The sequence below is a fragment of the Artemia sp. Qi Xiang Cuo genome, chromosome 7 (assembly GCF_049724085.1).
Source record: "Artemia sp. Qi Xiang Cuo chromosome 7, ASM4972408v1, whole genome shotgun sequence".
Taxonomy (NCBI): Eukaryota; Metazoa; Arthropoda; class Branchiopoda; order Anostraca; family Artemiidae; genus Artemia; species Artemia sp. Qi Xiang Cuo.
Window position 1 is genome coordinate 33909464 of NC_142800.1, and position 26518 is coordinate 33935981.

Sequence of the window (26518 nt, forward strand, 5' to 3'; positions counted from 1 at the left end):
ATTCATCGCTACGCTCCTCCCCCTTTTAGGAAGATATTTTCATGATCTTATTTTTATTTTGCTGTGTCAGAAATTTTCTTATTCGTAGATATTTCATGCTCTGGAATGCCCCTCGCCTACCACTATATTTAATCACGGGCTCCTTTTTTGATTTTTATTAGAACAGGGATGTTTTAGCCCATTTTAATAATAAACACGTTGTCAGACCATTGATGTCCTACGAGGCTAGTTTCCACAAAACTGTGCTTTGAACCCCTTTTTCGGTAGCCAAGAATTTCAAAATTCGTTTTATAGAAGTAAGCAAGAATAAAAAAAATGTTTTAGCCGGGCAAATTTGCGAAAAATTTTACCGTCAAATATAGTGGCGGTTCTCGACCCGGGAATTGGGAAAAGCGGCTGCTCCCCCCCCCCCCTCCAGTTTTTTTCAAATCAAATTTATTTATTCTATATTTTTACATGGTACTTATCTGTTATAGCAACAAAACTCAAGAAATAAAGTTAGGTTAATCCTAATGAAATATACCTGAGTAGGATAAAAATAAAATACTCTAGTAACAAAATTATGGAAACTACAACAGAGAATTATGGAAATCAGGCCCCCAGAACGCATTATATTAAATGATTTCTAACATAACCTAACCAAAATACCAACTAAAATATTTAATTAAAAATATAACTAGAATGTAGTGTATATATGTTACCGTGAATGTCCGAAATCTGGTTAAAGTAGACATCCACCGGGGAATGTCCGAAATACCTTTTTCTCTTCTTGGATTCAATTAGCTTTGCGAGTCAGGTTTTTCAGTCTTATGCAAGCTATGATGGTAAAAGTTAAAGTTATGTTAGGTTAAATTATGTTAGTTTGTGTTAGGTTAAGTTAGATTATGGTCGGTTATGTTAAATTTGGTTCTAAATATCAGAAACGGGGTTAAAAACCTAAGCTAACCTAACCTCACCTAACCTAACCTATTCTATCTTATCATCATCAGACCTTGCATTAAATTGAAAAAGTTGACTGGCAACACTGACTAAATCCAAGGAGAAAAAAAGGTATTTTGGACATTCACTGGTGAATGACGAATTTACACTCTCTCACGCTACGCTGAAACAAACTACAGAAAGAAACCGGTTCTGTTCAACCAAGAACTTGAGTGTTGTTGCTATAACAGATAAGTACATTTTACACTCCTATTCAGGTACTTAATTGACTAAACAATTGTCACTATTGTAATTTTTGTAAACCCCCAATCCCTTTTATGATGCCTAAGACCGTTGCTGTTATATAACATTATAATATAACAGTAACGCCGTTACTGTTACTTATATCACTGTCACGTTGATGTTTCAGGTTCATTATTATTCTTGAAATATTCTACGAGAGTTAGTGGAAATGAGCGTGGAATTACAAATTTCACAAATACAGGGGGAGGGCAGCTGCCCACCCCCCCCCCCCAATTTTCCTTAAAATAAATTCCTTTTATTTTATATTTTTAACTCATATTAAGGTACTTAATTGGCACAAAAATTGTCGCAATTGTAATTTTTGTACACCTTGCCCCCCCCCCCCAGTTTATGACGCCTAAACCCGTTCCTGTTATATAGCATTATAATATAACAGTAACACCGCTACTGTTAATTATCTCACTGTCACATTGATGTTTCAGGTTCATTACTATTCTTGAAATATTCTACAAGAGTTATTGGAATTGAGCGTGGAATTACAAATTTACCGCTTTAAAGTATTGAGGTTTTCTTTGCACAGGTAAATGATTTCCCACGTACTTCATAACGTCCGGCACAGAGCTTATCTCATCCCCATTTAGATACAACAGTTCCACCCCAAATTAGTCAAGGTTAATCATTGAACAATACAGTTCTTATCTCCCCTCTTTGTGGATAGATAGTGTCGCTTTATCACCCAGGTCGCCGAGGGCTAATTACCTGCTATCAGCACTAGAAAGTCCTAAATCATTGATAAAAATCCAGTTAGAAACTAATCTATTTACTACCTTATTGATATGAACAAGGGATCAAGAATTTGCAGTATTAAGATTTTGTACTTTCTGGGATTTCATGTAAGATACATGACACACCTGAACATAATTAGAAAAAAATTTAAATGATAAAAAAAATTTTTAAAGTAAGCCACTTAAAATACAACCGTTCAAAATCTATACACGCTGAGAAAAGTGGACGGACCTAAAGAGATACTAAGCTCTTTCTTGACGTCATCAATCAATACAACGAAGCTTTTAGCCATATGGCACAATGAACTCAACACCGTGACACATTTTGAGTTTTGTAACCAAAATCTATTCTGATACTGAAATTCAAACAGTTGCTACATACATTTCAAAATATAAAAACATTAATCGGTCATGAGAAAGGCATTTCTTCGTCGAAACTCGAATTGAAAAAAAAAGGTATTCCCTTCTTATTTAATTACTAAACAGATTATTTTGGTGACTACGTGATATAATTTCAAATTGCTCAAGATTACGAACTTTTTGTTTTTAAACTTCATTTTTGCAACTTCTACGAGCAAACGGAAATCAATAGGACAAACAACTTACACTGCAATGAGGTGGAATTTAAATAAATACCCTGCCTCAGTTTCAAACTGTACAAATACTGGCGGTAGTCAGTGAAGATTCAACTAACTAGACAAATAATTTAATGCAGCATCGCCTGATGACCAGGTTACCAACCTGACATATTCCTGTCGAAATAAAAATTCGACAAGTTCATCAAAAAAATAAATAATAATAATAAATCAATCAGGGAGCATAAATCCCTCAATACAACACAACTGGACAACATTCCAATAATGGAATGTTGGCTTTATATACACAACTTTGACTTTATATATCTCCTTCCTATTCGTATCATTTTTCAACTTTATTTTGGGCAAATTTTACTACATTGAAACTGGATAAATATATTTTATTTGCCCCAGCTACGTCCAAATCGGAAAAAGAAATTCCATCTTTCTCATATACGTACTGGTCACTGGAAAATGAGGAGGCTAATTAATTATTAGACCTTTATTTAAATGCTGGCGTTGGATGGTAAATAATAAATCTTACTCATGAGGACTTGAAATATATGAGATAGTTCAAAGGCAGGCGTGGAAAAAGCTCCAAAGCTGCCAATAGCAGAATTCGACAGAATTCCAAAAGCTGCTGACACTTAAGCAGCACAACTTGTGTTTTGACAGCTTTTCTTTGAGCAAAAAGTAATTTTATATGAAAAACGGTATTTTCAGACAAAATCTGTCAAAAAATTTGAAAACTGTTAAGTAGCAATGCTACTTTGTTTCCACATTTTAAACGGCGGGTTCAAAGATGATAACACACGTTGACCCCTCTCTTCTTACCAATTGAGATGGGGAGGGGGCATGTCTGACCCGCTTTTCCTTATATAAGAGACACAAATGCTTATTAGGTGAGTTGAATAACTCTGGACTTTAAAAACTAGATATTTCAATCATATACTTAGTGACCGTCATCAGTAAATTAAATAAAAATAAGAACTAAATATTTGAATACCTTGCATCATTCTTAGCAAGATAAAATATAGGACAATAACAATACCACCCCCTCCCACCCATTCCCCCATATATACAGTGACTGTCTTTAATCATTGGAAGTTGAAACATTAGCAAACTGACCCTACGGTTGACCCCACATTTTAAACGGCGGGTTCAAAGATAATAACACACGTTGATCCCTCTCTTCTTACCAATTGAGATGGGGAGGGGGCATGTCTGACCCGCTTCTCCTTATATAAGAGACACAAATGCTTATTAGGGGAGTTGAATAACTCTAGACTTTAAAAACTAGATATTTCAGTCATATACTTAGTGACCGTCATCAGTAAATTAAATAAAAAATAAGAACTAAATATTTGAATACCTTGCATTATTCTTAGCAACATAAAATATAGGACAACAACAATATCACCCCTCCCACCCATTCCCCCATATATACGGTGACTGTCTTTAATCATTTGAAGTTGAAACATTAGCATTTGAGGATTAAACATCAAAGGAGATCAACAAAAATATTTTTGAATTTTGAAAAAAGTAAAAATGTTTTCTTTATTAATGAATATGGCACATTTACTTAAGCCTAAATTGTTTTTGTTTACTTTACTAAAAACCATGGAAAGTGAATGGCTGATCTGTTAAATTCTTATGATAGAAAAATCATATTCATCAATAAATTGGAGGCATTCTTTCTAGTTGCAGTACAACAGAGGCATCGCGACATAAAACTAAGCAAGTAGAAAACCATTAATCAGGTTATTACATCCTACTATCTTACTCTTGGAACCTATGGAACAAGTGAGTGATTAAAACTAAGCTGAGGTACAATCCGCCAAACAAAACGGCCGAATGACTTCCAAATAGTATGTCTAATTGAAAGCAAAATTCTATTGCTAGAAAATTTCTGGAAAAAAATCACAAATAGGGCATATATTTAAATAAGATTCGACCAGTATATTTGTTAAACCAGCATAAACGAGGCGCTCTTATTACTTTTAAACAAAAGTTAGCCAGTCAGAATAATAAATTTCTCGACTTAGATCCACAACAGAAGCAATACATTTATTATAACGTAGTAAGACATTGGCTTCATTTGGCCATGTGAGATCCATCTACGAAAGCCAGTTCGACTCCTATCAGAGCCTAGAATAAAGGTAGCAAGGAAACTGTGACTGCAACCAGTAACTCCATCCACTGGAAACAGAGCAGAAAAAAGCACAGCCTCTAAACCTGTGATTCCCAACATGGGGCGCAAGCTACACCGGTGGGGCATAGTAATATTTTCTGTGGGTCATGGGCAGGACGTACACCCTTCGGCTGACCATACTTTAGAGCCTTAATTTTGAAAAAATTTAATGTGAATGACGTCACATTAAAATGCATTTAAAGAGCGAAAAAGATACATGATAGTATCGCAGTGACCTTATGTCACTGCGGTACAGTATTGCAGTGACCTTATGCATTGCATAAAAGGTGTTGAAATCAGACAACATTTCTCATTAGCATAAAATATGTCTAGAGGACGATTCCAAAAAAGATAGCAAGTTTATGACCGTTTAAGCTTCCTTCAGGAGAATACACACAAAATTTTGAATAACAAAATTTAAATCTCACGAGAGGGACATCAGAATTTCAGAAATGCCGAGGTGTGACAAGGACCAAAATCGGTTGGGAACCACTGATCTAGAACTACAATATAAAATTCATACAGAACCTTAGATTAGGGATTTGATGAGTTTGAAAAAATAAATGGGGTGACGTAAAATATGCAATCAAGCTTATTGCCTTTTTTCTAAATAAATGCGCGGAGGTAACTTAGGCATTTTATCAGGCACTTAATTTTCATTAAGAAATGTCACGAAAAAGCATGTGATTTCGCTATGTGACATTAACAGTGCCACAAAATCGAGAAATCACTATGGTAAGTTTTGCATTTTGAAAACTGAAAATCAACCTCTTCCTTCGGGTGCAATTTTTATTTTCAACCCCTCCTCTCCCCACTCGTAACTAACTGAATTTAAAATTCGCGATTCATCAATTTACAAAATTAATTGTTGGCATTTGCGCCAAACCAATGCTAGTTTTCCTGCTAAGAACTTCAGATAGAGAAAAAGTTACATCTTAATTTCAAAATCTGATTTTGTTGTTATTAGAATTATTTTTTTTTAATCAAATAAAATTAGGAGTAAAAATAAGAAGAGCACGTACTTGCAGCTTTTTAGATGTTTGCTTTTATTTCCCATTTTTGCGCATTATTAAATCTTCAAGGCTAAGCTCAATGCTCTTTCCAGCTTTCCAGATATAGCCTTCCAAAGTTATTACTTCTATTGATTTGTTTAAAGTTACTAAAGTTAGATTAAAAGTTAGTAATCGTATTAAACCTGAGGACAATAAACTAAAACATGGGTCAAATACATTCGGCTAGCTCTTACTCTTGAAGGAAATCAGATTTTGTAACTTACAGAAACTGCAACAACTGCTGCAATTTATTGGCTATCATATGAATAAAAACTATATTAATAATTTTGGAAAAATACAGTCCTAACTATTAATGAAATCACTTACTTGGTTTTGATAAGGCACAAATGGTTGACTTTTCTGGTAAGCAAGGGACTGGACCTTGTCACAGTAGCTACTAAGAATGTCCGCTCTGTCAGAACTAGCCTTTTGCAGTTCCTGAACTAACCCTAAAAAATAGTACAAGATAAAAACATAATACTATAAAACCGTTTACTATTTTGATAGGAAAATGGCTCACAAGGTTAAAGGAAAAGATCAGCAGCAAATTTTTGGAGATGGTGCTTCTGTTAAATTTTCCAGTCCCATATTTAATTTAAAACTCTCCTGGACTTAGATTATGCTGATGACTTAAGCATCCTAGACAAAAATCTTAGAAAATTGAATGAAGTTTTAGGGGTTATCGAGTGCAAGGTGCAAGAATAGGTTTGAAAATTAGTCTTAAGAGGACTAAGTCGCTAAGACTAGGAATAAGTGAAGGTGAAAAGATTATGTTGGGTAACGAGAAGATCGCTCAAGTAAACAGCTTCACCTACCTAGATGGTATTAATAGTAAAGACGATGGGTGCATTGAAGGTGTTAAAAGTAAAATAGCCAAAGCCCAGGGTGTTTTTCACAGTTGAAAAAAAATGGAAGAATAGGAAGATAAGTTAACGAACCAAGATTAAAATATTGGAAGCTACAGTGGTCAAATATGGTTCTGAAGCGTGGGTGCTCCAAAAAACGGAGGAGAACTGCCCAGATGTTTTCTAGAGAAATTGCCTACAGATTGCTTTGATTACCCGACTGACTTACCGTATCTCAAACAGTAAGCAGTACTAAAAGCATGGTTCAAGCCCGCTTTCCAGGGCTTTAATGAAAAAAAAAGGTTTGAGATGGCTAGGGCACACTCTACGGATGAAGGATGACAGATTGTCACAGACTGTTCTAGTCGGCCAACCGTCCGGGTCCAAACAAAAAGCAGGTCGTCCCCGAACGGGGTGGGAGGATGTTGTAAGGAAAGATTTAAAGGGAACTGCCTGGGAGGGTGTAAAAAAGGAGGCTTTGAATAGATCGGCATGGAGGAGTGTGTGCAGCTGTGTTGACCTTGGGCGGCTTGGGGCTGCAGTGAGTTGTTAGTAGTAGTTGTAGTAGAGTTTTGTTGGTAACACGAAGTTACTTATAATCTATAATTTATTTGTGAATATAGGCTCTTTTTAGTTCTCCTACATTCCATTGTCTATCCCTCTATCTCTATCTCTATCTCTCTCTCTCTCTCTCTCTCTCTAACACACTCACACAAACTCTCACTCTCTCTCACTCAATCTCACTCTCTCTCTCACACTCTCACACTCTCACACTCTCTCTCTCACTCTCTCTCACTCTCTCTCCCTCTCTCTCTCTCTCACAACCAATCATTTTAAAATTGTGTACCTAAGACTTTTAAACAAACTGAACTGAAAAATTGAATTAAACTTTAAGAAATAACATTCTACAATTTAAACTTCCTCGAAATTTCAATTTAAAAACTTGGTGAGGCGAACTGGTCGCCAAAATCCAGTAGCTTAACACCATTGAACTTTTAGCCATATAACTGTTTGATAAGGAATCGCACAAGGAAATGCCTAAAATATTCAAATTTAAAAAACAAGAACCGAGTCACTATGTCATTCTATCTTCAGATATTAATAAAGATGACCCTAAACGTAGCCGTGGCGAACAATGAAATGAGAATGTATTCTCACAACCAATATCTTCTTCGTTGTTCCAATTTGCGGCACATCTGTACTATCTTTAGAAAAACAGCGACTTGACAGTACATCTTGCAAAGGTACTAATTTTACGGTACTCCTCTTAGCATAATTTTGGAAAAAAATAGTACTTTTTTTGTGTGAACATTAGTTTCGACCAGCTTAGAACCTAATGTGAATTCGTATTTTCAGACCTCGAAATTTAATAGAAGACATCGGAGCATAAAACATTTGTTGAAAGCAAAATAAATAGAAACATATGTTGGAAGTGGATTGACAAATCCTAAAGTCAAACTGTGTTTTATTTCACTAATGGACAACAATCAAGGTAAGCATCATCAAAATTATTATGAGACTGCAAACATTATTTGAAATTGTTGTTATTAAAATTCCAACGCCATCTAACATTTTCACTGAATACAGAAGAGCATAAATACATTGCAGGCTTAAATATACTACAGGAAAATGTTCAAGGACAAAAAAGTTCATACTGTCTGATCAGCGTCAGCAAAATTTTAAGAAAAATCCGTCAGAAAAATCTCTTTCACTCTTTGACTATTTACTGTCAATTCCTAATCAAAATCTCTGTCTTAATCCATGGATGTTCAATCCATGCCCTTATCAACACAGTAATTTATGAATAAATTATGCCAACTATGCCTCTTGAGCTAGCGAGATTTTTTTTCAATATACAAAGGTTTATGAAGGTAAAAGAATTTACTCTTAGACATGTTTCCCTGTGGTAAGCATGAGTTTGTGGGGGGTTTTACGAATTTTTCAGAGGGGTCTCCAAGTGCTATTGATTATACTTTAGTAGATATTTCTCTTTTATCCTTTCGTAGGTATTTAGGGGTTTGGTCAGTGGCCGGATCTGATCACGTGCCCATCGGGGCTTCATTCATTAAAGTTATTTAGAAGGAATCAGGGTGAGTTAGAAGAAAAGGTCCATAAAAGGATTGCTGACCCCCCATGATACGGCATGAGGTGTAAAACAGCGTTGAATTTAGGACAGGAAGGAGAGAATAGATTTAAAGAATATTTCATCAGATGAGTCCCAGCAGCAATTGGAACAGGTGGGACCAATAGCAAAGGAAGGAAAAATGGAAGATTTCCTAGAGAGGATCGCTAGAATTATGTATGTTGAAGGTAAAAAAAATAGCCGAAAGACGGAGAGGAAAATAGTTTGTTTTTTTTTCGATAAGGACTGCACTTCTCAGAGACAGCGGCTTGAACTTGCATCGGAAAAGCTGCAAGATTGATTAAAAGGAAAAAGAGGGCATTTGAAGAGCTGAAAACAGATCAACTTAGGAAAACTTTCTATTCCAGCAATAATCGGGAACTTTAGTAGCATCTCAAGAAAATTTAGGAAACCAGGAACCAGCGTAAAGTTGGCGAGAATATTTAGAAAACAAAGAAAAAGAAAGGCTAATTAGGAGTGATGATTCGACAATAGAAATCAAGCACATATTAAAGGAGTGCAAGGCCCTTCAAGAATCACCTGGCCCAGATGATCTGAAACTTGTGAAAATATCTAAGAAGGTACAATTTGGAACGATTCGAAGAACCGGAAGAAATCTTCTACAGATGGTATTCCCTCCCACTCGCCTTTGGACTTGGACCCTATTATTAATATCTAAAAAAATTTCTGATATTTTTTTCAAGTCTCAGTAGCTTTTGCCATGGTCTACATAAATTGTAGTCTGTCTTTTTAAAATAGGTGATGTGTCCTCAAATGTAAAAAAATATAAAATAAACAAACAAAACGTTTTCGCATGCTGACCAATCTTCTTGGTTGGCGTTGCGCAGGACCGATCTCCTGATTCACTGCCTTCGGCCGGGAGTACAATACGTGGTTGGGGGCAAATCATTTGACGCTTCCTAAGTTTTTCCCCAGATTTCCCCAGCTGGGGAAATTTGGAAATTTCCCCCAGTACTCAATTTAGAGCTGGGTCAACTTTGGCTGAGCTACAAAGTCACACCACTGACCCCCTCCTCCCCCACCTTCCAACTTAAATAACCAGCGACACCATGATTCCAACCCCTCGTTCTCAGCGTTTCAAGTCCAGTGAGCTAACCACTCGGCCAGGACGGCTCAACGTGTAAGCTATAGAAGTATTTACTTGGGGAAGAGCATTGGTAAGTGCTTTGAGAAGACTCGATCAAGAAGATCAGATGTTTGGTTAGAAAAAGGGAGAAAATTAAGTGAAATACAGGCAGGAAATACAAAGATATACTCTGCGGTAAATCAGATTTCTACATTGGACTCGTTAGTTAAAAAGTATACTAGAAGAAGAATGGTAGTTTATGTTCTACGTTCTTAGATCTCAGGAACGGGTTCGATGAGCTTAGAAGGGATTTATTAATAATAGTTTTATTCGATTTAGGTCTTTCGGTACGTTTTGCAGAAATATTGGTTCATATTTATTATGTAGTTAAGGTGTCAGTAAGGGTTGGAGAATCTCTCTCTAGAGTTGCTGTAAGTAGACTTGGAGTGAAGCAAGGTTGCTTGGTTTCATCACTGTATCTGAACGATACAGTGAAGAAGTTTGAGCAAAACTAGGCTCTACTAGTACAGCTTAATGTGATGCAGTTCTTTGTTCTATTGTTTGTTGATGACACTGTTCTGTTGGCTGACTCAGCAAAAAACCTACAGATGCTTTTTAATATTTTAGAGGTGTATCTACAGGGGAAAGAGCCAATAATTAATGTTAGTAAATCAGTAGTTTTGGTTTTTAGGAAAAGTGGGAAGGGGGAGAAAGAGGGATGAAAATTTGCCTGTTGTGGATGAGTTTATTGACTTAGGGTGTAGGTTAATAGAGGATCGTAAATGGGGTATTCACAAGAAATCTGAAAATAAGGGGTACAATTTAACAGGAATTATTCTAAGTACTTGTTTAAGGTCAGTATGTCGTAAAGATAGTATTAGGTTGGCAATGGAGCATGGAACAGAAATTTGGGGTTTCGATAGGGGTGCTAGATTAGGAAAATTACAATTAGAGTATAATAAAAGGATGCTATGTTTAGGTGAGAGGTTTATTAACTTAGTTATTGGAGGTGGCTTGCGGATCTTGTCTTTAAGAAGTACAAGGCTAGTAAAAAGGATGAATTATTGGAGGTGTGCGTGTAACTGAACCTCCGTGTAACTGAAGCACCGTGTAACTGAACCACCGTGTAACTGAATCCCGTATAACCGAACCACCGTGCAACTGAACCCCCGTATAACAGACCCCCCGTGAAACTGACCCCTCGTGCTACTGAACCCTGGTCCTACTGAACCCTCGTGCTAGTGAACCCCCTTTAACTGAACCCTCGTGCAACTCAACCCCCGTGCAACTCACCCCCAATTAACTAAACCCCCGTGTAACTGAACCCCCATGTGACTGAACCCCCGTGCAACTCAACCCCGTATAACCGAACTCCCGTGCAACTGAACCCCCGTGTAACTGAACCCTCGTGCTACTGAACACTCGTGCAACTCAACCACCGTACTTACATTGGGTAAAACACAATAGGGTTATGAACCATAGTTATTTAACTATGGTATAGTTATTTAACCTTTAAACATTTTTAAATAAAATGGCCGTCCCAAAATTTAGATCGGATGTATTTGGGGGAAAAATAGGGTGGGGTGGAAGCCCTCCGATCACTTTTAACTCTGAAAAAGTGCACTGGAAATTTTGATTTCCAATCGAATGAGCCTCCCCCCCAAAGTTCATACAATTTTTTTTTCTACAAAAACCTTATGTGTTAGCAATGAGCAACTAGCTTAACTTACAGCCCTTGCCCCAGATGCTGCTGGTGGGGTTGTTAACCGCCAAAGGCATGGTTATTTGATCTTCAGACTATTTTGAAGAAAATGTTTATTTTATTTTGATCGTATGTATTTGGGGGGGGGGGTGGCAGGGAAGAGGGAAAGGCGGATTGTCCTGTAATTACCTTGAGTCTCAGAAATTAAACTCGAACTTTCAATTTCCAATCAAAAGACCCACTTTCAAAGCTTTTAAGACCATTCCCTCTGTAAAAACCTTAAATTTGAAAAGTTGGTAAGTAGTAATAATATAGAGACTATTGATATAGGTGTCTCAGCAATTTTTTTTGGAACAGCTTAGCGTATCAAGATGAAACTTTGGGGCATCTACCTGCTACTACTGCTACTACTACTACTAATTCAACACTATTATTACTTCTGCTGCTCTTACCATGACCTTTGCAGCTTTTAAATTATCGCTATATGGTTATGAAAATCAAGCTGAATATTACACAGATCGGGGTATAGGAGGTGAAACTTGAACTAAACCACGAAAAATTATGTGAAAGCATATTTTCAAGAAGGAATATCTTGAAAAGGGATTTGTGTCATAAGTAGGAACTTTCAGAGAGTGCTTAAAGGGAAAGTCAATTCACCAAAAGAAAATAAGTGCACGCTCAGGCCTGGATTTACCACTAGGTCCCTAGGCCCGGACCTAGAAACACATAATGCTAGCGGGAGCAATAAATTATCACTGAGTAATTTTTTCCTGACAAAAACTGGACTGATGTGATTTATCGTCGCAAGGTGCACTCTGCCGCCACGCTGCCTATTCACAGAAAAGTGACTTTAAAACAACACAGGAATTCCATGGTCACTTATAAACTGTCAGATGTCTCCCATGAATGGTAGCTGAGAGTTCGGTATTACCCCTCTCTTGCATCACTTTTTGCTCATCAGTTGTGTTCTGTTAACACACAGTTACATGGTTACACACAGTTACAGTTACGTGGGGGTTCAGTTACAGGGGGTTTAGTTAAATGGGGTTGAGTTACACGGGAGTTGAGTTGCACGAGGGTTCAGTTTAAGGGGGATTCAGTTACATGAGGGTTCAGTATCACGAGGGTTCAGTTGCACGGGGGTTCGGTTATACGGGGGTTCGGTTATACTGGGGTTCAGTTGCAAGGGGGTTCAGTTACATGGGGGTTCAGTTACATGGGGGTTCAGTTACACGGGGGTTTAGTTAAATGGGGTTGAGTTGCACGGGGATTGAGTTGCACGAGGGTTCAGGTGCATGAGGGTTCGGTTGAACGGGGGTTCAGTTGCACGGGGTCTAGGTGCACGGGGGGTCATTTACACGGGGGTTCAGTTACAATGGAAACATTATTGGGATAGAGAGGTAAGCATGGAAAACCATAGATTATCGAGGTAAACATCGGTAAAGTCTCTTCTAGACTGGAAAAGATGGTCGTGGATAGGGTAGATTAAGGTGATATTAGATTCGTGTAGAATGTCTGGTGAATGAAGTTGGTGCTATGGCAGAGATAGGGAAACAGGAGAGGCGTCCAAACACGCCCATTCCATTTTAGTTGATCAGGAAATTCAGAAGTGTGTGTGCCAGATTCCAACAACTGACTTTACTGGTGGGATGAGGGGTTTGTTTTAGAGCTTGGCTATCTAAGGATGATACTAAGTGGTTGATTTCTTGTAGAGGTAACTTTATGCCACTTGGGAGAAGAGGAAGATATTTGGGAAGAGTGTGAATAAATTGGTTCTTACAGTTGTCCGACATGCGGAAAGTGGGAGGAAAATTTCTTGCATTTTCTGGAAAAGAGCGAAGGGTTAAGGGATTTGCGAAAGGAAATTTATGAAGTGGATGAGGGGAAAGAGCTGTGGATGGAAAAATTGTTCGAAAATTGGTTGTTTTATTAGTATTAGGATTCCGGCACGGTATGTTGTGCTTTACTGGGTAGGATAAGAAGGCTGACTTTACTCCAACCATATTTCAGGCTCTAATATTATTTTGAAGGCTCTAATACTATTTTGAAGGCCTGGCCGTGGCCGCATTTTTTTTTTTTTTTTTTTTTTTTTTTACAATCTAAAGTCTCATTTATGAAATTTTTCATATGTTTCGAAACCAAATAGTGATTAAATAAAAATAATGCTTTGTTAAAAAAATGCTTCATATGGATACTTAAATACTATGGCGTTTATTTTATTTGGCATTTGACAGCATTCGATATGCATGAAAATTAGTCTCTGGAAATGAGTTGCTTATCCTTTCTTTCAGCCTGGGGCAGGCTCCCTTCACAATCAGCCCTCAAGCATTCGAGCCCTTAGTTAACATAGAAATAGTATGCTGTTGCTGGCATAGGAAAGTCCAGCCCAAAGCAAATTGGATAACTAATTTAACACTACTGATAATACTATACAGGGAAGGGAAGAGAAGTGGCTTCGGAACATTTGCTCAAGTACAAATGGCGTTGGTTAGCTAAAAAAAAAACGACGCAACAAAAAAGAGACTGAATAAATAACGAATTTTCCAGGTTTTTAGCAAGGAAATAAAAGCAGAAATTTCATTAAAATTGAATCTTCCAGAAGTTTGAACCCGTTTTGTTAGAACGGACCTTTCCTAATTTCTGAAGTTTGGATAAGGGATTTGGGACTTGATTAATATAAGCTGCAATAGAGAAGGGAAAAGCCCTTGGATTTTTTCTAATATAAATGCAAATTAGCTAAAAATTAACCTACTGCATTGCATTAGCAAGCTATTGACAATACGAGCAACACAGACAAAATTGTCTTGAAGAAAGTACTTTCCTATTTCCTTTTTTTCCTGATAAAATAATAAATTCTAATATAGTATTGTGGCAATCCTGATCCCATACTGTTTATAAAAAAAAGGGCGCTAATTTTGATTCAAGAGTGGAGGGGGAAAAATACCCCAAAAACTTCCCAGAATTTTGATTCTGCTCTGGCCCATATACATCCTAAAATAAAATCGATAAAGTTGTAACTAAATAAGACACTAAATAATTTCTCGTGTGTTTTCTGTTCACCACAAACAATGCATACGATGCATATGATATAAAAAACATTTTGATTCCAAAAGTAAGGTTTATTTGTTTACAAGTAGCAGTCATATTCAGTAAATTAGTGACTTAAACGTAATAAAGTGTAAAAACAAACAAAAAAAGACCAAGTTGCATACAATCAGCAAATAGTTATATTTGTTTCCAACTTAATATGGTTCAAGGTCGGTAATTAGAACTATAAGAAAAAACATACTGCTAATACTTTTGTCTGGGTTTCAGTAATGTCTTCGTTGTTTTTTAAGGCAACATTTGATGGCGTTGATTGCTTTTTTCTTTCTTGGAGATATAACCTAGCTTCCTGCCGTATCCGTTTCACATGCTCTTTAATCGGAATCTTGACCATTACAAAGCCAAGACCGGTTAATTGAAACAGGCATTATGATTTTACGCAATCTGGTTTTTGTTCCTTTCCTGGCTACTATGACAATAGTACATTTACTTTACAAAGAGACTAAAACATTTCTCCATTTCAAAGGAACCTGTAAATTTTCTACAATCCCTCCTCTCAAACCAATACTAATGTGCGTTACTTTGTTGATTACGGTAATATTGTATACCGAATTTAAATTCACCACTATCATGATGGGAGGAACGTATTCTTTGAAGTTACTCTCTCATTCACTTGGAACTGGGCATGCATTTTGTTCAAGTAAAGGAACTGGAAATCTGAGAAGAGAGAGAAACAGGAGAGGGCATACAAATACATACTAGCGTTAAATTAATTGACGAGTACAACGCGATTACGAGTATATTTACATATACTGTATATCTATACATATACTATACATATACTATACATATCATATCTATATCTATACATATACATATCTATACATATACTATACATATACATATACTGTATATACAGATATACGAGTATATCTGTAGTTTATTATTTTCTTCCGTCGATACCTGAACCGAGGCAAGTTAAAATATATATTGTAAGTGTCCATCAATAAGAGAAGGATTCCCATTCAGTAGTTAAAGATTGCCATCCCTGGCGAGGTCACAATACAAAAGGCCTCAGACAACGTATGCATTAAATAGGATGAGATGAAGGTCAATGGTTAAAAGGAATTAGGATGCAACTTAAAACTGAGAATATTCTGAGAATATAGAATGAAACTGGAGAATAATTAGATCAGAAATTAAAATACAATTAGAAGGAAAGAAAATACAAAACGTTTCCATTAACTGGCAGCTTTTTAAAATAAAAGAATATACTTTATTCCCATTAATCCAGAGATTATGGAAAACTAATGGCTAAAACTCAAGGTGACTTCAGAGAAGATAAAACAACATCAGCTGCGGCCTAATTAAAGAATTATAATTAAGCTAATGGTATTTAACTGTACTCGTTATCGCTAAACTTATCGTGGTACTTCTGTTATTATTTCTTTTCTACATCATAATGTTTAAATGATTAGGATTCCTTCTGTTGACTATATTCTATGCACAAGGCAAAATGGTTGCAATATTTTCTTGAAAAATTTGGTCATTTTCTTTTTTATTAACACAATTTCAAAACTTCCGAGAACGAAACTTTATGGCTGTTGAAGCGAGCATATACCTGTTATGTACCCAGGTTCATAGATGCAAAACTGTTGCTTCTTCAGAATTTCGACCTCCATTTTGGCAGCAAACAATTCAAACGACATTTTCTGTTTTTCTTCCTTCAATTGTTTTATTTCTTTCAAGAGCTTGCCAACATAGTTTTGCTGGTGATTTAGAAAGCCTAAAAAGCAAATATTTTAGTAGAAAAGGGAAAAGTTCATATAAAAGTAAGCCAAATCAAGACATAATGTCAAGCATGTGTGAACCTTATTGAATTAAATGTAAAAAAAAACAAGCTTTTTCAATTGAAAATAAGGGGCAGCATTAAACCTTCAAAGAACTAAGAATTATTTAGTAAATGAGGATGGCTGCCCCTTCCTCGACCCTCACTCTTTATGCTAGAGCCTTAAAGTTCTCTAAAGATACTTCGCATTCAAAATCAACGGTCCTGGAGTTTGACTAGCCTTTCTTAAAGAATCTGGACAAAAATTCAAACTTTAGCGTAAAGAGCGAGGGTTGAGAAGCGGCAGCACCCCTCATATACAGAATAACTTCTATTTGTTATGTTTATTCTGTTCGTTCGTGTTTCGTTTTAATGTTACTCCTACTTTCAGTTGAAAAAACTGTTTTATTATATTTAACTTCTGACCGTTTTTTCAAATCATACCAGGAAATCTCTCCCTCCCCCCTCCTGTGTAACGAGAATACCCCCAGGAACTTTTCTACCTACGACCAATTTTCCCTGAAGATAATCATCCCTCCTGTAGAAAATTAACCCGATAACTCTCCTCATAATTCCCAATAACAAATACTATACGTGGACAATATGAGCAAATTGCATAACTTACACCCCTTTCCCCAGGGACGATGGAGGGTCATGTCATCACCTAAAGCTTTATTATTGGACCTTCCAACTATGCTGAATCAAATGACTATCTTAAGATTTTTATCAAACGTGTTCGGAGAAAAAATGGACGCCAGAGAGGAGCTAATTGCCCTCTAATTGTTTTGGTCAGTTAAAAAGAGCATTAGAACTTTTGATTTCTGGTCGAATAAGCTATATTGCAATTTTCTAGGACCATTGGTTCAATATGATCACCCCTAAAAGAAAAAAAAACGCATAAGTGGTCTTTTTTCTGTCAAAAAAAATACAAAATTCCAAATTTTTGTAGATATGAGCCTGAAAACCCAACTGTAGGGTTCTCTAATATTCTGAATCTGATGGTGTGATGTTTATTAGAATCATAACTTTTTGAGGGTGTTTTCCCCCTTTTTCAAAAATAAGGGACATTTTCTCAGGCTCGTAGCTTTTTATTAGTAACATTAAACTTAATGAATTTAATATACTAGAGATTAGCATAAAAACCAATTATTTTGAGGCATCAATTGCTATCAAAATTCTGTTTTTACAGTTTCGGCTACTATTGGTCCGAGTCACTTACCGTTCGTTCCCACGAACTGTTTGATATAATGGTTGTTAACTATAAGAAATTATTCCTAAAAATATGTGTTCCATTACTTCTTATTACCCTGCTATATGGATATCGACTTTTGCTTCTCTTCTGTTACTGCTTCCTAAGGTAAATGACAAAGCAAAGAAGACTATCCTTGAAGCAAATAGTCGTAACAATAAGCTGTTGTTTTAAAATGAAGTCCCTTCAAAATCTTTCGTGGATGTCTTTCATTTTCCTTCAATAACATGGTGATGCTCCTGTAGCCCTCAGAACTAGTCCATCTCTTGTCTTTCACCATTGCACATACGATCTCCGAGTTTCTTGTAACATTCAAGTTTTATTCAGTTTCACATTCAGATCAGACTCCAATTCTTTGACTGATTCTCACACTGTCTGGGATCCTCTGCCTGATTCAGCGAAAAAAGTGTAACCGATTTAGTGAATTCAGAAAAATTGTAAAGGCGAATTTGATTTCGGGATAGTTTTTTTCTCTTTTTTATATCTTTCCTTACTTTTTGTTGATGCTACTGCATTGGTTGATATTTCTGGGGTGAGTTAAAACTATATTCTTATTGATTATTAATTAAAACAAAAATTCTTATGATAGTAAAGAGCAAAGCTGAAACTTAAACGAAAAAAAACTAATGCTTTGCCAATTACGCAAAATATATCTATAAAGCTAGCTCAAATAAACTGACTTGTCATATATTCCTGCATTTGCAAAATTTTGTAAATCTGGCACTTTTACTGAAAACTGAACTTGCAAGAGCTTTTAACTTGCTAGAGACTTATAACTTAAGAAGACTTATAAGAAGCTTGAAAATACCAGCCAAAAATGTTTCAAGCCCTAAGCTGGATGATAGATCTATTTCTTAATAATTCATTCAGCTAGCACAACAACTTTCCGAGCTAGAGAATTACCCCATTGCCTACACTTTTCGCAACATTATTTGTCCTTGTCTAAAATACTAGCAAGCATTTTGAAAAAATTAGAAAGTTAATTGAAAAAATATTAATTATGTAGAGACATGATAGTTGAATTATGAAAACTATTCACCTATCAGAAACCCAACAACCATTGGTCTATGTAGTTAGTTCTAAAGATTGGAAACAGCCAAAATATGAATGCTTACCTTGCAAATCATTGGTCGTTTTATCCTCTTTTCGTACTTTCTGCAAAAGATCTTGAAGAGTGTCTTCATAAAGCTTCATAAATCCAATGTCTGCATCTTCGTCTGTAGCAACATAACATACTGGATCACTATTTCTTCGCCGTAGGCTTGAGTTTTTCCAACTGTTATCTTCAATCTTGTCAGGCATTGTTCAAGAAATTCATGCTTGGCAATATACCTTTAATTTCCAAATTTCATACAATGCATGTTCCAACAGTGACAAAGAATTCCAATTTCATAAATAAAACAACAAGCTTGAAGGGAATAGAAATAAAAACCACAAAATGAAGAAAAAAAAATCAACAAGTCCTATGAATGATTGCAGTTTACAAGTCATTTAGAGAAACACATTAACAAAAGCAGCAGAACATTAGTATATTGCCTAGGACTAACTTAGGCTATGTCTAGCCTTGCTAGGGGGATGGTGCCTGTGACACAATAGCAACAACAGCAATCATGAAATTTAGAAAGAACACTGATTGGAGAGTATAACAGTAAATGCCCACTTCTTTATTCTCTGGGTGATCTTGGCCCTACACTAGGCTATAGTCTACCTTTACCAGATTGAATGGTAAGCTAAGCTACTACTCTTTTGCTACCTATTATAGGCTAGTGTTTAGTTAAGGAGAGGACATAGCAAGAGTGTTACCCAGGAATACAGATTGGGGGTTTGAGGGGAATCCTCCCAGTAAATATTTAGAGTTTGAACACTTTCAGAGGAAACATACTAAACAAATAAAATAGCACTATTAGATTTACTATTTTATATATTGTGGTCACTTTTCTGGCAATACAACCCACCTCCTCGGATGGTCCCAGATATAGCCCTAATAATATATTTCTCCATTAATTGAAATTTGTGATATATCAAAAGTTCTTTGTTAAAATGGGCTTCTACAATCTCAACTCAATGAAATTTAGCTTTGCTTGAGTGAGAGCAATACCCTTTGGAAGGAAACATTATAAAACAAAAATAGTAATACCATTAGATTTCTTATTTTATGCTCTTTCAAATATATCATGGTCACTTTTTGACAATTCATTCCAAACCATCCCAAATGGCCCCATATACAGGACTGGAGCTACCTAATCTACAATGCATCAAGAGATGAAAAACAAAATATTGGTTTAGTACTTCTATTCTCCATAAGGAAACACTATATAATTCTGGGAAATACTTTAAGATTCTGAAATACTTGCTTATTTCATTCACAAATAGACACCACTAAAATATATATATATATATATATATATATATATATATATATATATATATATATATATATATATATATATATATATATACATACATATATCTCCAAATCTGACTTCAGGTTTCCATTTTGCCATACCCTTATGCCCGCTTTCGCCCTAAAAGGAAGGGGAGGGGTTAAAACTCGAGATTAAGAGGTTGTTCTATTTTTTTATTGTTCCTATGAAATGAAAGGTGGCATATTCAAAAATGAAGTTAGAAACTTGATTTTATTTAGTCCATGCCCTTTTTTAGCTGATCTAATCAGTTGGGCCATCTACCATAGTACTTGCTACATGACTGGGTTCAAGACTATATAAAAGGTTTGTTTTGTTTTATTTACTTCCAACAAAAGAATAAAGCTAACAAGAGCACTAGTCAAGCTGGAGAAACTCTAATCATCTTTGACCAACCGTTTTACTGGAAGCCAAAGTGTAGTGCTGATGCAGAGCCTGTGAAAAGTGCTTTAAAAATGCTATTATTGTCCTAGGTGTATTTCACATATGCATGAGTTTCCTAGGACCCATTGCCTTCCTTATGGCTGACTTGGGACTTTTGGAAATCACAAGTCAAGTATACATGCCTAACACTGGGCAAAGTATGTTACAAGGCAAAGCTGTCTCTTGTCAAGGTGTCTCAGAAGCAGCAGAGCTTATCCATGAAATAGTTCATAGTATAAAAGAACAAAACTGCCCATCTTTGGTTTCAGTATCTGGACCTACTTGCAATCTTGAGAAAAAACCTGAGAGCTGAACAAAGTGGCAATTTTGAGCTTTATCTACAGTATTTGTTAGAAATGCTTTCTTACTTTGCAGCTTCCAGCCATAATCTTTACACCAAGTAGAGGCAGAGGCATGACTGAATTGTAGCAGACAATTTGGACATCTGCTTTGCCTATTTTGGTTCTTGTGAATGGACTTATGCAGAACCTGACTGGCCTTGAAGAGTTGACTATTGAAAATTATGCAGAAGCAATACTTTCAAGGAGAGCTAGAGATCTGGTGGATACAGAAAAGATAGTTTAATACATTGAGCCCCTAAAACTCTTTGGGCAGGATTCACAGCAGTTAAACATGATTACTGGCGTTTGCACTTATCATATGTAAAAGTAAACAATGCCAAATCCATGGGAGGAGAGATTCTGAAGGACATAGAAGCAAAAAAAAATTAACAAACATGTTTTCATAAGAATGGATAAAGCTGTAACTATGGCTGAGAAGTCATCTGTGGTGATAGATAGCATGAAAGAAATGGTCAAACCAGCTCTAATCTTTGAAGATCAAGCCTCAGTGGTTAGCACCAGTGGTTCTGACTTGAACAAGGTTCTGTACTTTTTGAACATTGCTCTTTAGTTTTGTTCAAGGAGATGAGGACAGCTGAAAAAGCCTCTTTAGTAAATGCACTGATAAAATTTTAGGGGCTTGGTGGTCCAGTGACATTACCAACATCCCAGAGATTTGGTTGAGGAGAGGTTGTCTAGTACACAGAATACCATGGACTGCTGGATTCACATACTCTAAGGCAGCATAATCTCAAGTAGAATATATCAAAAGACATTTTGGTCAGGCAGTGGTAGTTTTGACTCTTACACTGATACACCAACAACGAAAATTGCACAGAGCTGAAGAGAACCAAAGGCTTGTTGCATCCAATGATTAAATTCTTTCCTAATATGATTGTCAAAAGTAAGGAGGAACTTTTGAGAAGTCTGAAAAATAAACAATACTTCATTGACCTACTTACTGAGAGGTTGGAAAACTAAGGAAGTAAAGTTCTACAGGCTCAGGAGGATGATGATGTCTTGTAGTACAAACTGCAACCAGCTGTGCTGTGTTGACCAACCTATTAACAGTTGTGATAATGTTGTGTTAGTTTTTTTTTCTATTACTCTACAGTTTAATTAACTATCTTAATTTGTGGGCTATAAATAAAAAAATAAATAAATAAATTAGTCCTTCTGCTGTACCATACCAAGCTTGATGCATGTGATATCTTTATGCAGACAGACATGCATGAAAATAGCTGATGAGTGTATGACATAAAAAGGTCAAGAACAAGCTAGGAACCAAAGCAGGAGAAAATCTACTCGTTTGCCATGCAATGTCTGGCTGTGATACAACATCTAGACTTTACAGCATAGGGAAACCAGCATTGGTTTCTTTGTCACTTAAAGATGGTATTTTTAAGAATGCTTGCAAGATCTTCATTACACCAGGAGATCACTGAAGCTGGAGAGAAAGCTTTGCTCTGCATATACAAAGGGAAAAGTAATGAGAAGACTCTGAAAGATGTCTAGGTATGGATATTTACTTTGCAGGTTGCAAGTTCAAATGCTTTCATTCAGGCAGAGTGGCCTCTACCAACTTTGGATGCACAAAGTACCACTTTTACAGGTGCTATTTGCAAATAATGAAGTGGCAAGACACATTCAATTCACTAAAGCCTGAAGAGTGGGATTGGCGCCTCTCTTTGTCATGGAATATATATCTTCCCATTATGACAGATGCTTCACCAGCACCCAAAAATCTGCTGAAGATGGTGTGGTGCAACTGCACCAGCAGGTGTGAGTCTCTCAGCTGCAGCTGCCATTGGAACAGTTTACCCTGCAGCTTTGCCTGCAAGGAGTATTATGTGCTAACATTCCAGCAAGACAGGATGAGGACAATAACAAAGCAAGTAGGAAGAAGAATTAACTTTAGGTTGTGCTTTAAAATCAAAATATTTTTGTGATCAATTTATCTGAGTTCACAATTTTCTTATCTGTAACTAATTTGTCTGAAGTTTTGACCTCGATTAAAGAACTAGTTTTCAAGAAGTTATACCTATCAACCCCTCCTATTACAGTGCCCTCAGATGTGGATATTAGATAAATAGTAAGAAAAACTACTTTTTGACCTGATATTTGGCAATATACTACTCTATTTGATATAAAATGATCCTTTAGTCCCAGAAATCTATCAAATAATGATCTGTGTACTTTGATCTGTACATGCAAAATAATCTTAGTTAACTTATTTTCCAGGGGGAGAACCTTTATCTTCACTTCTTTTTCTAACTTGGCAAAAAAATGTATGAAAAAAAGCCTTTATTTTGATAAGTATTTTATCTGTTTTCAAATTTGTGCTGAAAGATATGCCATCCTACAATTTTTTGCGCCACACAAAATTTCTAGAAGTTTTTTTTAGCAATGACCTGCTATAGCAAGTATATTTTTGTACTTCTGCCAGTGTCTTTTCAATAGCAACACATATACAAAATTTTTTAAGATGACATGGAATTTACCAAATTTAGCTAATTTTTCAAAATTGAACAAAATTTTATTGTGAAAAATTATGAATTTCTAAAAAAAAAAACTTAAAAAAAAGTGAAGATAAACGGGTAAATTTCTAGTGGGCTATATAATTTAGCTAAGATGAAATTGAAAATGTCATTTGATACCTTTTTCATAATTTAATAATTGCTTTGGGGGCTAATTGCATCTTGAGCCCTTGAAGGGGCCTCCAAAGTATTTCATTTTTGTAACCACACAAAGAAGTTATAAACACTAGCTAAGTTACTGAAAAGTGGTTAAAAACATATCACTAGTTTATAAATAGGTTGTTCAAGAGTAATATAGGCCTATTCCAAAAATACCTATTTATAATAATTGAAATCTTATTTATTAAGCAACTCAAATACAACCATTTTCCTACCATTTCAAGTTTTTTTTAATGCTGTCAACAAAAATAGTGCTCAATTTTGTAATTTGAAACTTTGCTGTTGACAATTCAGGGTAGCCTATAGCCTAAATTTGCACATTAGGGGGGTGGGGTGGGTAAATTTGCAGTGGGCCATATAATTTAGCTAGGATGAAAGTGAAAACATCATTCAATGCTTTTTTATGCTTTTTCATTATTCATATAAAATAACTTTCAGGGCCCCTTTAAGGGCTCAAGATGGAATCAACTGCAGAAGCTATTATTGAATTATGAAAAAGCATAAGAAAGGCATCAAATGATTTTTTTAAGGTCCACTAGAAATTTACTGATAAAGGTTCTCCTCCTAATAGGAGAATAAAATATGTTAACTAGCCTAGGATTATTTTTCCATACTGTGAAGTAAAAATTGTCTTCTTATGTATTGGAATGATTATAAATTTACACCTCAAACTGTATTTTTACTCCACCAATACAGTTAAGTTTGTCTTGTACCTTATGCATTTATTATACCAGAGGTGGATGGAGGCACTAGAATTACCAAATTTCACATGGAATCAACCTTCTGCCCCATTTTTGTGAACTCAAGTCACTGGTATTGTCTGTTTTACATAGAAAATTACCATTTATCTTATTTACGAGTGCAAACGCAACATTAAATAAGGGTAAAAATTTGGGCTACATGGAGAATGAGCTGAGTGTTTCTAGCTATGACAGACCTAGGTTAGTCTAGATTGTCATAAAAGGGCTTTCTTAAGCACCACTTTTATAAATTAGTTCAAATAAGACTATCTTTTTCTTAGTGCACTATGATGAAAGCCATGAAAGGACAATTAGCAGATTCTTACAGATTCTTGATTTTTGTCTCCCCTTGATTTATTTTCTACTTTCTATATAAGGAATAATCGAAGATAATGATGTATAAGAAAACAGATGGCGATAAATTCATTTCACAAGTAAAATTTATTTTCAGTTGCAGGGTTTAAACAGTACTTTTTAAGAATGCACCATAAAAGTGGGCAGATATACATTAAAGTTATATACATTATTCTAAGAATTTTTGTTAATGTGTGCTTTATGCAACTTGTGCATGATGCAGTCCTTAAAAAATGGACCTTTTATCCACTTATTTACTCCTTATCCAGCAACTCTGAACGTAAGCAAAAAAACAGCAAAATTTTTAGTGCGTTCAAGCATTCCTATCCAACAAGCCCGATTAATAATTCTTAGCGTTTCATGAGATTGGTGCCAAAGATTAGGAGAATTACTACTTGAAGCAGTCTGGATTAATTGTCGGATAAGTTACATTTACTAATGGTGGAAAATGCAGGAAAAGCCAGGATAAGTAACGTCATTTGACGAACATATGGCTGGAAATCAAAGAATCTTCTTCATTTTCATTGTCTCGCGTGTATTTTCGTTTGGTTTGCATTAGTTAATGAATAGGTTGTGACAGTGATTTGAACTTATTTTAACTTTCCGCGAATGGAAAAAAAGAAGAAAAAGGAGATTTAAATGGATCTTGCCTTAGTGTGCTTTTTGTATCTTGATATTCTATGCGATTGTTTTCTTTCTTTTCTGCTTAGTTATAGTTTTGCAAAAAAATTTCTCGTTCTACTCGTTTTTTCTTTCTCCAGCTAACAAGTCAGATGATGGGCCTCCAAGTTCGGTCAGCCAAATGACTGCACCACTGCTGTTTAATTGGAATGATATCTGTTCCGAAAGCCTCCTTTCTCCTCCCACGCTTGGAGCAATCTAAGGTAGCGCTTTCTGCTTATTAGATCTATCATTCCAGATTGATTTTGGTAAGTTTTATTTTTATGATGATTTAATGATAAGTGTAAAATAAGATAACATCTGACCGGCTCCATAATTTTGAGAAAAATCAACTTGACCTAATCGGTGGGATCAGGTGGTGATGAATATTCTGATCATTTTATCCAGTCGTTTCCTCCCAGTAAATATATAAATAATGACCAAATTCCTCCATTTAATCAGTCACAATCATCTCGAATCGCGTTTTGGAATTATCGCGGAGTGCTTAGTAGTTTTGATTTTCTCTCCATTTTACTTTCTAGTAATAGGACTGGTATTCTAGGACTATGTGAGACATTTCTTAGTGATAGTAATAGTTCTTTAGTTGGTATATCTGGGTATAGAGTATTAACTAGAAATAGGGCTATCTGTTCGAAAGGTGGACTTGCTCTGTTTATTAATTAGGATCTGCATGTTCATCAAATCACATCGGCCTCCGGGATCAAGTGCCTCAAGTTTTATTGGTAAGTTGAACGGTCTTACGCAACAGCTGAATTTTAAAAACCAGAAAATAGTATTTATGGGAGATTTTAACATAGATTTAGAACTTGTGAATTCGGAGTCACAAGCCTCAAGATCTCCGCCTGTGGATTTACTGACTACTAGTTTTTCTGCAGGTTTAGTTTCAACAGTAAGAATACCAACACGTATTGGTGAACAGTCTGCTTCTGTTATAGATAAGATATTTACGAATTTTAGTCTGCATTCGAGTTACATCGCCTTAACTGATGCTTCGGACCACTTTCTCCGGTTTGGTGAATCTTCGGTTAACCATGGGAAATCAAATACGAACAAAAATGAAAGATGGACTATTGATGATAAATCTATAGATAAATCTTGAGAGCCACATTAGCTTGTCCCGATTGGGACTCAGTTTATGAAGAAACGGACTCAGACACAATGACTGCTCTATCTGTTGAGAAATTCTCATCTGCTCTT

At 35.9% G+C, this 26518-nt stretch overlaps 1 protein-coding gene across 2 annotated transcripts in view; it reads right to left on the minus strand.

Moving 5' to 3' along the window:
* The window catches only part of LOC148950190 (uncharacterized), a 117930-nt gene extending 93285 nt beyond the window's left edge, over positions 1-24645 (minus strand). The window contains exons 1-4 of one of the 2 annotated variants that reach the window (XM_089091498.1): positions 24613-24645; positions 18779-18995; positions 16208-16372; positions 6113-6234 (exon numbers count right to left, since the gene is read on the minus strand). In XM_089091498.1, the coding sequence (XP_088947624.1) occupies positions 6113-6234; positions 16208-16372; positions 18779-18965 (474 nt within the window). In that variant the 5' untranslated portion in view covers positions 18966-18995; positions 24613-24645. Of the gene's footprint in view, positions 1-6112; positions 6235-16207; positions 16373-18778; positions 18996-20127; positions 20189-24612 lie in introns of those variants that run through there. The other variant, XM_089091499.1, reaches the window with a different exon arrangement.
* Between the last annotated feature and the right edge of the window lie 1873 nt (positions 24646-26518).